The sequence below is a fragment of the Henckelia pumila genome, chromosome 4 (genome assembly GCF_033568475.1).
Source record: "Henckelia pumila isolate YLH828 chromosome 4, ASM3356847v2, whole genome shotgun sequence".
Classification (NCBI taxonomy): domain Eukaryota; kingdom Viridiplantae; phylum Streptophyta; class Magnoliopsida; order Lamiales; family Gesneriaceae; genus Henckelia; species Henckelia pumila.
The window spans coordinates 122,482,443-122,497,845 of NC_133123.1; the positions used below are offsets into that span (position 1 = coordinate 122,482,443).

The 15,403-nt window shown below is 34.4% G+C and overlaps 4 protein-coding genes across 5 annotated transcripts; 1 reads left to right on the plus strand and 3 right to left on the minus strand.

The window, feature by feature from the left end:
* Window positions 1–407: 407 nt before the first annotated feature.
* Window positions 408–3,386, minus strand: LOC140865449 (protein phosphatase inhibitor 2). Of its 2 annotated transcripts, none has more exons than XM_073270104.1 (5): window positions 3,308–3,386; window positions 2,507–2,578; window positions 1,921–2,033; window positions 1,073–1,246; window positions 408–883 (listed from the first exon to the last, which is right to left on the minus strand). In XM_073270104.1, the coding sequence occupies exons 2-5, from the start codon at window positions 2,512–2,514 to the stop codon at window positions 651–653; spliced, it is 528 nt and encodes a 175-aa protein (XP_073126205.1). In that variant the 5' UTR covers window positions 2,515–2,578; window positions 3,308–3,386; the 3' UTR covers window positions 408–650. The 2 variants fall into 2 exon arrangements, with proteins under 2 accessions (XP_073126205.1, XP_073126204.1); XM_073270103.1 differs by lacking the exon at window positions 3,308–3,386 and adding an exon at window positions 3,053–3,159.
* A 2,727-nt stretch (window positions 3,387–6,113) lies between these two features.
* LOC140894510 (fasciclin-like arabinogalactan protein 21) lies at window positions 6,114–7,148 on the minus strand. Its single transcript, XM_073303013.1, has one exon. The coding sequence runs from the start codon at window positions 7,146–7,148 to the stop codon at window positions 6,114–6,116; it is 1,035 nt and encodes a 344-aa protein (XP_073159114.1).
* A 1,796-nt stretch (window positions 7,149–8,944) lies between these two features.
* Window positions 8,945–11,180, plus strand: LOC140866494 (uncharacterized). The gene is made up of 2 exons (XM_073271492.1): window positions 8,945–9,213; window positions 10,913–11,180. The coding sequence occupies exons 1-2, from the start codon at window positions 9,019–9,021 to the stop codon at window positions 10,985–10,987; spliced, it is 270 nt and encodes an 89-aa protein (XP_073127593.1). The 5' UTR covers window positions 8,945–9,018; the 3' UTR covers window positions 10,988–11,180.
* A 1,198-nt stretch (window positions 11,181–12,378) lies between these two features.
* Window positions 12,379–14,838, minus strand: LOC140867411 (uncharacterized). The gene is made up of 3 exons (XM_073272475.1): window positions 14,542–14,838; window positions 14,077–14,287; window positions 12,379–12,651 (listed from the first exon to the last, which is right to left on the minus strand). The coding sequence occupies exons 1-3, from the start codon at window positions 14,689–14,691 to the stop codon at window positions 12,584–12,586; spliced, it is 429 nt and encodes a 142-aa protein (XP_073128576.1). The 5' UTR covers window positions 14,692–14,838; the 3' UTR covers window positions 12,379–12,583.
* Window positions 14,839–15,403: the final 565 nt, after the last annotated feature.

Consider the following 15,403-nt stretch of genomic DNA (forward strand, 5'->3'; position numbering starts at 1 on the left):
GTGCCGGCTTAAGGATGATATCCCTATGCTTTTGTCTTTTGATACATGGAATTAATTATATGTTACGTTACTACGTTAGTAAGGAATGAGGATTATTGTTTTTCCAGAAAACATATATTTGTATTGTAAACCATTGTTATAAAATCTGACTTGATAACAAATTATATTATATTTTTCAAATGACATCTTTTGTTCAAAGATTATTTAACAACTTCTTAAATTATTTTATTGTTATTATTTTTTTTTTCAAGGAACCCACTTCCATATTCGTTGAGTCGGATGCGCATCAACCAGACAAGCTCGTAAGGACAAACTCAATCGAGAAAATGTTGATAAATCATAAAAGTAATCAAACTCCTGAACATTTGACCTCGGGGAAGTCATCTTTACGAAGTCGTACCACAACATAAACAATTGTAGATTTCATTTATTAAACAGTAGGCAAAACTGAAAGTCTCACATTATAGGAAAAGGCATAATTCCAAGCACACATGGTGAATATCTATGTTTCCAAATTTAAGGCCAATGTGAATGCATAAATACACAGTTACAAAACTCAACGCGCTGAGTTCCAGAATCACAGTATGGCAGCAAACCATGGTGAGGACAGACACTTAAAAGAGTTGTATTTTGGTGTCCGTAAACAGATCTTAAGATCCATTAGCAGAGGGCGAGAATCCCTCAATGTCGATGTCTTTGACTCCATCGATTATTGATGGAGTCGAATCACCATTTCCAGCCTTGTTTCTATTGTTATTGGGTTCCTCGTCGGACCCTTCTTCGAGAAAGGATCCCTTGCGTCGAAGTTCTTTAACCTTGCGGAACTCATCGTAGTGAGCTTTCCTATGCTCCCTGAAGCTCTTGCGTCTCTCAGAATCAGATCCTAATAGAATGCAATCAGAACACGAATATTTAATAGATGCAGGGACAAACGTAGGGGCAACTTTGTGGTGCTCGCAGGAATGAAACCTATTCTAAAAAATTATAAAAACTTCATTTTTTTTCATGGATAACGTCCAGCTTCCAAATGGTTGACATGAAAAATTTAATTGAAAAAAAACAAGAAAAGAACCTTCTTCATCTTGTTCCATTGCATCAATTTCATCTTCAGAAGATGTCCAGCCTGAACGAAGCGAGTTAGTTTTGCTCGAGGAAGCTACGTCATTTAATGCTGAACGAATAGCTTCTGCATGCATTGCCTCTTCAAAATGATCCTCAGAACTCCCTCGAATAGGCGATGGCGATTCTGCATCCGTGAATAAAACAGTGAGGAAATGTCTTAACCCATTTTAATCATTTCGACAATTAATAACTACTTAAAATCAGATTTTTACAAAAAAGGTTCTCAAATATTGAAACTAGATATGTGGACAGTGTTGGCATGGCTCATAGACTGTAAGAGACAGACCAAACGGGAGTAATGCCAAATATAAACAAACAAAATAGCAACTTATGGGTAAGTGAGGACGAACAGAAGTTACATGCCTTACAATTAGCAAGCAAGATACAGTAGTAATTTGGATCGAGTTTCAGCAAATTGGCAGTATGAATGAGGCCCGTCAACGGATGGAATATCATATATGTGAGACTATCTCAAGCTAAATAAGAAAACGTTGCATATGTATTTAATATGCAATCATAAAAAATCCACAAGCCACACACAAATGGAATGTCAAACATCTAATGCGGAAGCAAATAGCCCGCAAAATGTACTGCGGTAATGCAAGAATTACACCAATTACCTATATCTCTAAACAACCATGCACAGCAAAATATAGGTTCACAATACCAATAAAACACAAATATATCCGGGAATCATCAACATATTTCTGGAAGGTGATACCATATATAATGACAAAAATTTAGAAGAATGCCAAAATCACAACATATACCAAAACATATGAGAAAAGGGAAACCTACCATCATCATCAATCATGGGATGATATGGTGTCTTTGGTTCAGTTATTTTCTGCCTCACAGGCTTATTTGCCTCAATTTCACCCAGATTATTTTCATCCCATTTCACTCTAGTCCTGATACCTCATAAAATGCCAGTGTAAGCATGATTACAACAAGAACTTAAAGGTAAATATCAACAACATTTCACGTGATGACACATATGTTGATAAAGAGGCTCCATTTTTCGAGAAAAAAGGATATTGGAAATCAAAAAATATATATTTCAAAAGACAAATCTATAACATACAAGACAGCCAATGCTTACTGTTAAAGTTAATTGCCAAACTTAACCTGATAACTTAGATTACACGGTTAAAGACACCAATTGTATCCGAACCAAAAATAAAGTTTCCAATCCTCAATTCTGCATACAAGTAAATAAGACAAGTGAATGGAGTTCATGACGCAATGTCCAGCCACAGGCGAATCCAAAATTATTTTTAAAAGTCCCAGATCAATTGTTTTGGACATTCTTCAGGCCCCATAACTTCGAGTACAAGCAAATTATCAAAGAAAATGGTAAAAGACAAAGCATGTAAAACAATACTTGCTCATCTCAGCAATCCGATGCTTCTTGGAAGCAGCGTCACCACCACCAACAAAAAACTGGTTGATTACACTGTCGGAAGAAAACAAATATATCCATTAATCAAATCATGAAGCCTAAGAAGATACTGAACAAAGAAAAACAAACCACATCGAATTAGTACGGCATGTTCAAGTGTTGAACAAAATCCAACCACATTATACAGCATCATATTTTACCATATTCACGTTCCACCCACCAATTCTTAAAAAAAAAAAAACGAAACCTCAACAATTCAAGTACCAAGATTCTCATTAGGTTGAATTGCAATCAAGCTACAAGCAGCGAATTTGGCTACTGTGTTTTTTTTTTAAAAAAAACTTCAACATGTTATATATTGATTACATAGCAGCTGTAACGGATTATATAACAGGTGTAACATAAAATTAATGTTCGTGAATCCTTGATTCCTCTCTGATTGGCACACAAACCACAAAACAGTACAGGTAAAGAAAAGTAGAGAGCCGACAAAAGCCCTAATTCAAACAGAATTCAGAAAAACAATACCCACTACAATTCAGCGCCTCGATTATCAAGGGAAGGAAACCATCATAAAACAATAAACGAAAACTGAAGAGACAAAAATCCACCAAAATCATATCGAGAACGATTTAAAATTACAACTATTCATTCAGAAATTCAAATAAAAATCGAGATCGAAACCTTTAAAAAAAAATCCAGGAATATGGTGGACAATACAAGTAGAAAATCATCCAAGAAATCGAAGAAAATTAATTAAATAAAAGTAAAATGGCTATATACCTTAAAGAAGAAGGATGTAATTTGTCCCAAGTTCTACAGTTTCCAGGCCGATGCCTTTTTATTTCACTCACTCGCGCTTCGCGGGATTTCATTCGACTACCGAAACTATCCCGCTAGTTAATGTGAAATACCAAATGTGCCAAGGTTGACCATAGCCCACCCGAGCGAAGGGTTTGACCGAACTTATAAATTATTAATTTTTTTTTTTTTGTTTTTGTAATTTTTTTTCAAACGATTTATAAGTTATTGTTTCAAAAATATGGTGTACTTATTTTTTTAAAAAATATATATTTTTTAACATTTTATTTCTTGTATATCCTTATCGTATTCTTCACAAATTTTTTATTAATGTCAAATTTTAAATTGAAAAAAATAAATTTAACATAAGTTTAACATTTATGAAAATCTATACCTATTTTCGTGTATTATAAATTTAATATAAGTTTAAAATTTATGAACATCATTATCTCATTTTATCTATATCTCATTTTTCAAATTTCATTATTTATCAATCTTTATTAAATTACCTACATAATTTTTCACCGTGATAATTTTTTTAAAAATAATTAAATTATCGAGCACGTGAAAATCACGTATGACGATTGCTAATATCCGATTGTGTATATGATAGAAAACCAAATTTTAATTTCCTCCTCAACTCCCAACGTCTCCGGCCGAGCAATGAGAGAATATTTTGTGATAATTAGAAATGGGAACAAGTCGCATATATCCCAGGCGAACAAAGTAAACCCGTATATACATATGTATCTTCCACAATTAATCGATCTCCGATCAGACCAAAAAAAAAAAAAAAGAATAAAATTTTCATGTAATTAAATACAAACAGGATTCCTGTGTCCCGAGCTTAATTATGGAGTGGATTGGGGCCGTCAGGAACAAGCCTACGCGACACAATGCGCAGCGTCTTGAGCTCGTTTTCCTTCGATTCTACTCGGTATGGAGCAGCAGAGACGTGGTACTTCAAGAAGATTAAGGATTCATAGTAATTAGCTCTTATGGTATGCACTTCGTAGGCACCATGTTTGATGTGCCTACAATTTGCTGGATCAACTGATGCTACAAGAATTACGAGCAAGAAAAGAAAAAGAACTCGAAAACCGCCAATGTTTTCATATCTAGCTAGATGTATGTAATTATTATCATGCACAAGATAGTCTATATATAATATATTCTTCTTCAAACAAAGCAAGATTCTTCTGTCACAAGTTAGGAACTATATATCAGGTATAACTGTATTCGAACCTATTTATACTTGGGCTTTGCAATGACTTAATTAATCAAGTACCCAAATATTTTTCTCAAAGTCAATCCAAGAGATCTTGATTGCTCGAACTAGGGGGGATGGATCGAGACAGCATATTGTTGTACCGAATATATATATATATATATATATATATATATATATATATAATTTTTTTTCCGTATAAAAACAATATAAATTCCGTGACACGTAATTAAAATTTATATCCAAGAGTAGAACATGCTGTTGGCCTTTATAAGTCACTTCATAATTAAATCTTCTTGATCATGGCATGCCAATTGCCAAAAGACCAAGATGAAGCTAGGCTAGCGCACATTTTAAGGATTAATTAATAAGTAATTTAGGTTAATTTTTAAAATTCATATACTCATTAAGCCACTTGTGCTCGTTGAAAAATTGATTAAATATGCATAATACAAGAATAATAATTCAATATGCTTGGACAATAATATTTGGGTAATGCTACATGCACATAGAGTGTTACACGTTGGGTTACATAATGCACTTTAAATTACATAATTATCCTACATGCATTTTTGAAAGATTTTTTCCAAATAAAGTGCAGGGATAATCATGTAATTTAAAGTGTATTGTGTAACCCAACGTGTAACACTCTATGTACATGTAGCATTACCCATAATATTTTATAGAGTTTGATCACAATATTAACTAATTAGTAAGAAGAATAACCAATCAATATTTTATCTTACATTAATAAACAGTGAAGTAGAAGTCAACCTAAGGCTTGCAGGCTAGCTTCTCCTTGCTTCCGCAAGTTCTATATATAATAAATATTTACTTGTTTATGAGTTGAAAGTGTGGTTTTGAATTTGAATTGATCAAAAGTCAATTATTCTTTGGTTTACTAATTTTACTCGATCGATCCTCGTAGAAGGTGGCATGGCATGGTTTATTATGTCATTCGACTGCATTGAATCATGTGACCATTTCTGGCTCTAGAATTCATAGACATTATTATATATCTATTTCAAGTAATACCTAGGATAATCAAGTTCCAAACAACGCTTTCAACTTATAAAATATTGAAGAAATATTTTTTAAAAAACTAATATGGTGATTAGATATATAATATATCAATTATATATAAAGTAATTAAATATTTAAACGAATCATTAATTAGATCGCATGCCCAATTCATTTGTCAAATCATGAGTATAGTATACGGTGATCAATTATCATGAAATAAGATTATTCAGACTGATGTATTCTTGCTAAGAGAAATTCACATTATGTAATGACAAAATTGTATATATGTATTTTTTTTGTATAGAAATGTTTCCTCTTTCTGATTTTAGTGTTCTATTTTATTTTTAAAATTTTAGTTATTTTACATCGATATCGATATAGCAACGCGTCGGGAAAAATTATTAAAATCGACCCACAAATAATGCAATATTGATGTTTGATATAAGATTTTGTTTCACCATTTGCAGATGACATTTAATCCGAACAGAAAAAAAGGTAAACACAGAAATAGTCCATTTAAGTTTAGAAAACCATATATCATCTCAATGAACTTGAAAACTCGTCCGAATCAAAACACTTGGAAATTCCATGAATCACAAATTTCTTGGATAAGAAAAAATCTGGTCTACTAATCTCCGCTCCATTAATCTCCAGAAACTCCATATACGTGTTGATCTTGAGCCCGTAACCCGGAACCAGCGTTTTCAGGGATGAATTCCCCGCCGCTAACAACTCCACATGAGTAAACCTCCGTGGAAGAATGTGAAGTCTCACGATTCTCTCCAGAAACGGCGATGGCGACGAGATAAAGCCCGAATTCGGGGGAGCAAAGACAGTGACACATCTCAAATTATTGTAATCTTCAAGAATCCCGTCAAGAATCGAGTTTAAACCAATCGCGAAAGAAACAAATCCATGGGAGCTGAGTATTCTGACGATGATATTCCATTCAATGTTATCCGTAGGATTGGAAGGAACAAGAATATTGGTCTCAGCAGCGGAAACATTAATGCATACATCAGGCGAAATCGGGTCGAAAGGCCGGAGAACACCGTGCACGGCAAACGGGCCTTGGAGAAACAGATCAGGGTGAGAAACCAGGACGTTGTTGATCATGATATTCGAGCCCGTTTTCGCGTCGTTAATCTTGGTGATCGCCAGGTTCTTGTCTTGAAGAAGGGTTGGGAAGCAGAACCCGGGAGGTTTCTTGAGCAGCTCCGCCGCGGGGAGGGTGGAGGGGGTGGCGTGGTAGCGGAGGAGCTGCCGCATTGCCCACGGGGGAATGGAGAGATTGGAGATGGCGGAATCTTGGATGGCGAAGAGAGTGGATTCGGGCTTGGAGATGATGAACAGGTCGGGGGATATCTGTAGAAGAGTGGCGATGGTGCTGAAGCCGCCGTGGGCACGCAGGGCCATGGAGGCGTTGAGGGCCAACATGTGGCCCGACGGGGAGTGGTTGTCGGGCCCGGAATGGTGGGGAGTTGATATGGATATGAATGCTAGGGTCAAAGACATGGCCAAGTAGAATGGAGCGTGCCACCAGTGCGAACAAGTGGAGGTGGAATCCGCCATTGGCGATGGCGGAATAGTGAGCTATTTCGTAATACAAATCGCTGCTTGAAACGAGGGAGAGAGGAGAGCAATAATGGAGGAGTGGCAAGTTTAAAAAAAGTAGTTCGCTTTTTTGGAAATATATATATTTTCCACTAGATCTTATGAGTGTGCAAATATATATAAACAAAATTATACTTCACAGTTATAAATGGTTAACTTGTTAATTACTAGAGATTTCATTTAATAAGTTCTGTTAAACTCACTAATGATAATTATCTTATTTTTCATCTTCAAACATTAACATGAATTTGTGGTATGAGGTTGGAAATATGGGTCTATATATGTTTGGCAAAAAATTTGGATGGGTCGGCCGGCGTGCCAAACAATAAGGAGAATTAAAATAAGCGGCTGACAATCTAATTAAGCAAATAAAAGTCGGCAATCAGGTGAAAAAATCTGGAAAATACGGGAGCTAAATCGGAAATTTGAATAGTCTGCAATTTCTTGAGAGGAGTTTTTACTTGGTTAGTGTTTGGAAGACTTTCTAAGAAATATTTTTCACCTTTTTTTAACAAAATTTCACAAAATTTTGTTTGATTTGTTGACAATTGATCGAGACTCGAGGGCCTCTCTTATACTCTTACAACACCTTTCCACCTCAGTTCATGGGCCATTTTCACAATCCATATGTCCACTTCCATTTTGACCAAAAACCAACCTTCTCCAATTTATGGGCGTTTATTTATTTCATTTACCCTAGCCCATTGGTCAAACTCAAAACCCATAGCCATCAAATTCCTTCGGCAGTCCAGAAATTGGGCCAATTTCGATTCCATATTTTCGGGCAAAAACAGTACCAATTAGATATTTTTTTTTCAATTAAAATCTATTTTCCTCTTAAAATTCCGATAACAAATCGAAATAATAACTCACATCGGTTTCTCAAAAATCCGATAAACAAATTAATCGAACATTGAGGGAGTATTTGCAATCACTAAAAAAAAGTGATTGTTAGTTTTTGGCTTTAAAAAATTATTTTTATGTGTTTCTTAAACCTAGATTATGTGTTAACTTATACTTATTGAAATCCAAAAGCTAGTCATGTGGTGATTGTGATTCTCCAAAAAATGATTTTAATAAGAAGGTCATTGTTAAAATAACTCTAATCACTTATTTATCAAACACTAAAAAACTTTGATTTTTAGATTTTCACATTTATTTTCAAACACTACCAACTTTTGATTTTTCTTAATTTTTTTATAATCTATAAATTAATCACTTCTACAAAAGCACAATCTATTGCAAACACTCCATAAACCTAAGTTTTGAATTAAATTAATTTTTTCTGCCATTTCGGTTCAAAACGAGATTTACATTCCTAATTTTTTTAATAATCTCTCCATGTCGATTATATAATCTTATTTTTTTCTTCATACCGATTAAAAAAAATTATGAGAAAAATAAATTATGTATTATACACTTTTTATTTTATTTTTATTTAATTTATTCAAAAAATAATTGCATAATTTTTAAGATGTAGTTAATAATGATATATTGGTAAAAAAAATGTAAAAATATAATTATTAAATATGGTGTATGTCTATATATTTGATAAAAAAAAATCGTGGGTATAAGTATTACTATTTTTTATTATATGATTTATTTTTTCTCCAATATAATTTTTTTCTAAATAATATCAATCATAAATATCAAAATAAAATAATATAATTTTTTTAAGGAACCGGCTCTTTTGATTTTTTTTTATTTATTATTTCGGGCAAAAACCCAAATCCAAAACTTTGATTTTCGATAATTTTTGTTTCATAACTTTCATTTTCATATTTCAACCTGCATCATCAGCCGTGAAAAAGCTCGACCGGATAAAGAAATGGGCGGCGGCGGGGAGCATCACCACGTTGAAGGAGCCCACGGGCACGGCGGCGGAGACTTCAGATCGAAAGTATGGAGCATGACGGGTGGGCCCAACTGCCGCCCCAAACACTGGAAGCGCAACACGGCCTTTGCAATGTGTGGCATCGTTCTGATCTGTATTCCTATCGCAATGAAATCTGCAGAACTTGAGGTAAATCATAGCGATTTAGGTGAAGTATTTTTTTTTAAAAAAAAATTGATTCTGATTTTGTTGTATTGCATCTAAAGGATTGGGAATTTCGTGGTGTTCGCCATTTTTATACTCAATTTTAATCATTCTTAAAATTTAGAATCTGGATTTTATCTTTATTTTACTTCATTTGATTGTTTGGATTTTCTAAGTTTTGGGTTATTGATAAATGGGATTATAAAATTTGCTACTGTTGATTGCATTTTCGAGTATTTGAGGGGTTGAATTGGGTTATTTCCTTGTCGTCGATGAAGTTTTCATCTTTTTTATTTTCTTGTTTATTTTTTTTCATTTTGTTGGTGTTGTAATTTTGCCTTTTTAGGCTACACACAAAAGGCTTGGATGTTTGCGTATACTTAGTGACAGTTAGTGTGGTGCAGGGAACACCACTGGAGAAATGTGGAAGATGCACTTATAGGGATACACAAAGGAAGTGTCATGATAGCACAATAATTTTTTACAAGTAATTGTGGGATGAGATTTTTTTTAAAATAAGAATCGTGGGATGAGATTTAAGATCGACAGTTTTTCCATATAATGTGTTAGTTTTTCTTTTCTTTTAATCCTCCAATGGGGCTTATATCCATACAGTAGAACGAGCAATATGGGAAGATTGTTGTTGGATCAATAATGTGGCTCATATTTACTTTTGAGGTTCGATTAAGATGTGTGTACTATGTATGATAGGTGAGTATAAGCTCTACGAAGTTGACTGTTGTCCGAATTGATCTCTCGGGGAGTGATCGATGTTATGATCAAGCATATGTGGTGTGATATATATTGTTATCCGAATTAATAGATCGTAGTATTTCGTATTTGAGCTCATTCTTGGACTTGCATACTAACAGAAAACTATTGAATTTTGAAAGAAACTATCATGGGCAAGCTTATAAGTTATAAATTTTTGTTTTTATGAAAATCATGTTACAGATTTTAAGGGTTTCCCTAGGACTGCAAGACAATGAGGAAGCTTCATCTTCCTTGCTTTCCTGACCCTTCGCCTTCAAGTTTTTAAGATCCTCTCTCAGGGTTGTAGGGAATGTATGATTTAATTTTGTATTTGATGGGAATCAGGGAAGGTTGTGGAAGTCTACATTTTACTAATTGTAACTTGAGGATGTGTCTGGGAAGTTGTAGATGTATTAGTATGTGTTTTGACAAGTGTGGGGTGTGACTTTTACCCTGTTTTCTGTCTCTCCAAGTAAAACCGAGTTTCATCTGATTTTTGAAACGTTGCCATGCCCTAGGGTTCAGCGAGACGCCTCCCAACATCACGGTGAGAGGATTAAGATATGTGTATTTTGCATCTCACACCTAGATTCACAACCTTAGAATGTATGTGTTTACCCAAGGTTCGAGCCGAACTCGTCCATCCTCGGACACAAGGATGCGAGATTCTAGTGATGAAAGGAGAAAAAGAGTCGTGAGATCTGGTTTCTCTATAATTCTTAAATGTTATTGCAAAGCCCCACCGATTGTGGATTTTCGTTTATGATGGATGTAAATTTGAACATATCTCTTAGTTAGTTCGTATTGTCATTTTTTTTTGTTATGTCTGCCATTGCAAGGTCGTATGTCATATGCATTTTTCCAAGTTGTACGCCACATAATCGCCCTTAACTTGATTGTGTAGTCAACAAAACTTTGTTTTTCTTTTCAGCAACGTCCACATCTTCCAGTTCGGCCTATCCCCTCCCAGATTTGGTGCAAGAATTTTGGGAACAAGGACTACTAGATTGTAATAAAGTTTCTGAAATGCAATTGCTTGTTCTGTTACAGATTCTGGAAGGTGTGTTCTAAGGTTCCTTTTATCCCGAAACAATCGATAAATGTCTGTATTTAAACGAAGCAACAAGAGACTGGATATGTGAATTGGCGTTTCAAATTCGCTACACTGAGAAGAAGAAATAATGTTTTTCTTTGTGCTAGTGCTGCTATTGTTTCTAAAGTTTAAGATCAAGAAATTTGAAACCTTGGATTTTGAAAGCGTATCTTTATGAGCTGCAATCTGCGGATATTGTTTATGCTTGGGTTTAATTCGGAAATAAGATTGAATTTTATATATTAAACAGTAAACTATTTTTACTTCCATTTCTGTAGCCTATTATAACTGTGATATTTCAATCCTATGATCCATTTATTAGAATTTTTTGATATTTCAATTGTGTGATCCAACAAATTCCGATCGCATGTTATGATAAATTTTTGTATGTATTAAGAACTTAATAATACAGTGATTTATTTATTTTTACAAAAAAATGGGTTTATGTGGTTAAATCGAACTTTTATAGTAACAACCAAAATCGAATCGAACAAATCAATTTAAAATAACTTTTTTACAAAAAATTAAATTGATTTCAAATTAAATCGATTGAGAAAATATACTCTTTGTAATACATATACATAAATCACTTCATAATCTTAAACTGCATAAAGAAGTTATGATTAAATCTATCTTTTAAATTAAAGAGAATTATAGACATGCCTGTAAGTAACATTGGGATAGAGTATATTGACATTCACGCACACGATAATTTGCCAATGTAAATATTTCTACAAAGTTAAATATTTTTCTGAATTATTATTATATTATAATTAAACATATTATCTTATTTTTATTTAATATAAAACATGGTGAAAATACGAGGCTTGGAAGTTATAGGTAGGGGTGCAAACGAGCCGAGCTACTCGCGAGTAACTCGTGAGTAGCTCGGTCAAATCTCGACTCGAGCTCGATTTGACCGAGCTCGAGCATCCATCGAGTTCGAGCTCGAGCTTTAAATATCTGTGTTCGAGTAGCTCGCGAGCTACTCGATAACACATAAATATATATAATATAATATAAATATATATAAATATAATATATAAATATAATATTATATTTATTTATTTATTAATATATATTTTATTCATATATATATATATAATTTTCGAGCTCGAGCACGAAATTTACTACTCGATCGAGCTCGAGCTCGAGCTCGAGTAGTTAAATATAAGTCGAGGTTGAGCTCGAGTAGTGTGCTACTCGGCTCGACTCGACTCGATTACACCCCTACTTATAGTACATAATACTCTACTTCGATAACTGATGCTAAAACAAAATAATAGTGAATACATGGTGTCTGACAAAGGTAGTCATCTCACAGAAAGGTGCTAATATTTCTGTTAATGTATGAAATATAGTTAACCCAACAAAAGATATAACATTAAGTACTATAGGATTTTTGAGATGTGCAACATCATATCGCTATGAAATGGATACAGGACTCGGAAGAAAGTAGGCACCAGTTCTAATGGACATCCTTAGGATTTAAACAGCTTGTTCCCCCAGCTACGATGGCGTGACTGAACTACCAGTACCCAGCACACTGAACTTTGCTTTGACTGATGGTTGGGGTCCTGGCAAGAAAGAAAACGTGTAATCGCTTAGACGAGCGAGTCTTAACACCAATCAAAGAAAAAGTAATTGTGTTTTTTGAAGAAATTAAGATGTGTAGTTGGTGCCAATATCCGCTGATGCGAAAAAACATGGTCTGTTGGGAAAACAGATTCAACAACTAAATCTTTTGCTTCTTCATTCTTATGGTACTTTACTGGTTCATCACTTGCTATACTCACGGCAAGCAATAAACAGGATTACATGCACTAGTGCAACAAGCATGGTTATTTGAAAGGAAACTTAAGCATAATGTAAAACAAATCAACGGTTCCTCAGATTTAATCAGTGAATTGTCAATTTGCAACTACATCATCGAAATGGTTATTACTTCCTGGTGATATTGATCCGTCGAGATTGCCGTCAAGACTAGTTGCCAAATCTTTTTTGTTGCTCAGTTTAACTGTAGAAATACTATCCACATGATATACACTGTATGATGCATCAAATATGTGTTCAGTTTCCATAAAATGCATGTGGAACTCATATATTGGATATTATATTCTATACACGGTATTTCTCGAGATGTCTAAGACCATCTTTTGGATAACCTCTTTCTTTCAAAAGAGATGAAGCAATTAATGGTATCACTTCACTTTAAAAGCATACATTTCATTTCATCAACAATAAACGTATATACACATCACAGCAAAGCCAAAAACCTTGTGGTTTGCCAGATGTTAATGATCTCAACCATATAAGATTACCTGCCATAGGCACTAAGCGTGACTTTAAGCCTGTGTGACCAGGGACTAAATTCACTTCAGTCACAGCTTCTTCCCTAGCTTCTTTGTAACAAGATCTAAGAAGTATATCCACAATGCATTACCCTCACACCAACCTAAGTCCGGCACACGGTAAAGATGGGTTTATTGTAGTGTCGTGGAAATTTCAAATTAGAAGATAGAACATCGTATGAACATTTTGAAGGAAAAGAAAAGTGTGGTAACTGGTAAGCCTATTTTACTCCTTGCCACCATCTCCACTCGAATATAAAGAATGGACTTATAAAACTATGTAAGTGAGACGAAAAAGACAGTTAATTGAGTTACATCAGCTACTTCCTATATTAATAATTTGATTTACACGCCAATGATATAAGAAAAGGTCACTTCAATCCCAACTGGGACTTTCATACCTCAATTAGTGAACTATAAGTAAATTTATTAGCTTCTGGTCAACAACTTTCACCATCTTAGACTACAATCTGCTCACAAATTTCAGCAAGACATGACGACATCATATATAGAGAAATTAGTGGAGTCCGATCAGCTAGCATGAATCAATTTCTCAAGTAGGCACAACTGTAACACCTCACGTTATATAATATCGTGAAATGATGGACAACTGAAAACACAGTCACCGACTAATGATAAATCAGCCCTTACTAGATATAAGTGCTTTAGGCCTGGTCTTGAACAAAATCTTATGGCGAATAATCCCAATCACATCTAATTCCACTGAAGAAGAATTGACTGGGCGTTGGCCTTCACATCCATCATTTCCAAGTTTGATCTTCTTCAACACTAATATTGGCTTCTTCAAAGTCACTTTCGTACCCATGAGCTCATGATATCCAACTGTGAATGTATAACTTTCCTGAATACCCACCAATGAAACTAACACTTCAGAAGACTAAAAGTTTGTAAACATTCAGAAAACCCACAAGGAAACTCAACAAGAATCCTTCAAACAACAGTAAAGGCCTAAACTTTCCCAAACACACAGACCCACGAACGCTCTTTCAAATCACAACAGAACAGAGAACCCTTAATTCTCATTTTAAAAAAATGGAGAAATCCAGTGATTTTAAAACACCACATGGATGGCACAAAAAAGAATTCACGGATAACCTGAGAAGAAGGGCGGCAGAGAAGGCCAATTTGGAGGTTCTGAAGGCGGTCCTGAAACGAAGGCTGGGCTTCAACAAAACCCTGAAGCTCCACTACTGCCCATTCTGGACAATTGCCTTCTCCACAACTGCACTTTACCTTGATTTGCATTCGCCTGTCTTCTTCCGATTCTCAAATTCTTGGGAAAATTGGAGTTGAAGTGTCAAGTGTATAATACTCACCAGTCGGTGTCCCTGAGTGTAGGATTTCACGAGGCCAATTGGCGCCAAAGCTCCCAAAGTCATGCGACGACGTCGTTTAAGGATGAGGATTTTTTATTTTTTTCGTTTTTTTTAAAGAAAAGATGAGAAAATTTAAGTCGGAGGGTGCAGACTGTAGTTACAATTTTTGGTTCCAATCATTTGCTAGTATTAGTATATCAGTTTTGATTAATTAAATCTAATTCTTTCTTTCTTCCTTCATTTTTTTTATTTTTATGACGTAAGAATTCGCAATTGTTATCTTTTGGTGTGCACTAGATAAATCATCGAACTAGCATAATAGCCTACAAATTTCAATACTTTTTTTTCATTTTTTTTGGTTTAATATTTCAGTGATTACATGATATAAACTTGAGATCTTATCTTCACAGGAACAAATTATAGCAAAGTCACATTATTAGAGAAAACAAAAATCATTTTTTTAAAGATTAACACATTTCATTAGATATTTGTCATGATGGGTTTAAAAAAACCATGGAATACCATCCATCAACAAAGAACTCATCCTAGATTGTAAACATCCTCGGATTATACCATGAGTCACTTTGTTAGTCTTTCTTGGATTGCATCTAATACCTATCTCAATAACGGATTCAAAATAA

Bases quoted from the DNA above. Each gene is read 5' to 3' on its own strand.
- LOC140894510 (XM_073303013.1), bottom strand. From the start codon at position 7,148: ATGGCGGATTCCACCTCCACTTGTTCGCACTGGTGGCACGCTCCATTC.
- LOC140865449 (XM_073270103.1), bottom strand. From the start codon at position 3,144: ATGATTTTGGTGGATTTTTGTCTCTTCAGTTTTCGTTTATTGTTTTAT. The intron at 2,034-2,506 runs GTATTGTTTTAC...ATGAGGTATCAG, and splicing joins CGGATTGCTGAGATGAGCAA to GACTAGAGTGAAATGGGATG. The intron at 1,247-1,920 runs GTAGGTTTCCCT...TCACGGATGCAG, and splicing joins TCCCATGATTGATGATGATG to AATCGCCATCGCCTATTCGA.
- LOC140866494 (XM_073271492.1), top strand. From the start codon at position 9,019: ATGGGCGGCGGCGGGGAGCATCACCACGTTGAAGGAGCCCACGGGCAC. The intron at 9,214-10,912 runs GTAAATCATAGC...TTTTCTTTTCAG, and splicing joins TGAAATCTGCAGAACTTGAG to CAACGTCCACATCTTCCAGT.
- LOC140867411 (XM_073272475.1), bottom strand. From the start codon at position 14,691: ATGCAAATCAAGGTAAAGTGCAGTTGTGGAGAAGGCAATTGTCCAGAA. The intron at 14,288-14,541 runs GTTATCCGTGAA...GTGGGTATTCAG, and splicing joins TCTGCCGCCCTTCTTCTCAG to GAAAGTTATACATTCACAGT. The intron at 12,652-14,076 runs GTAAGGGCTGAT...CTTTCTTGCCAG, and splicing joins GCCTAAAGCACTTATATCTA to GACCCCAACCATCAGTCAAA.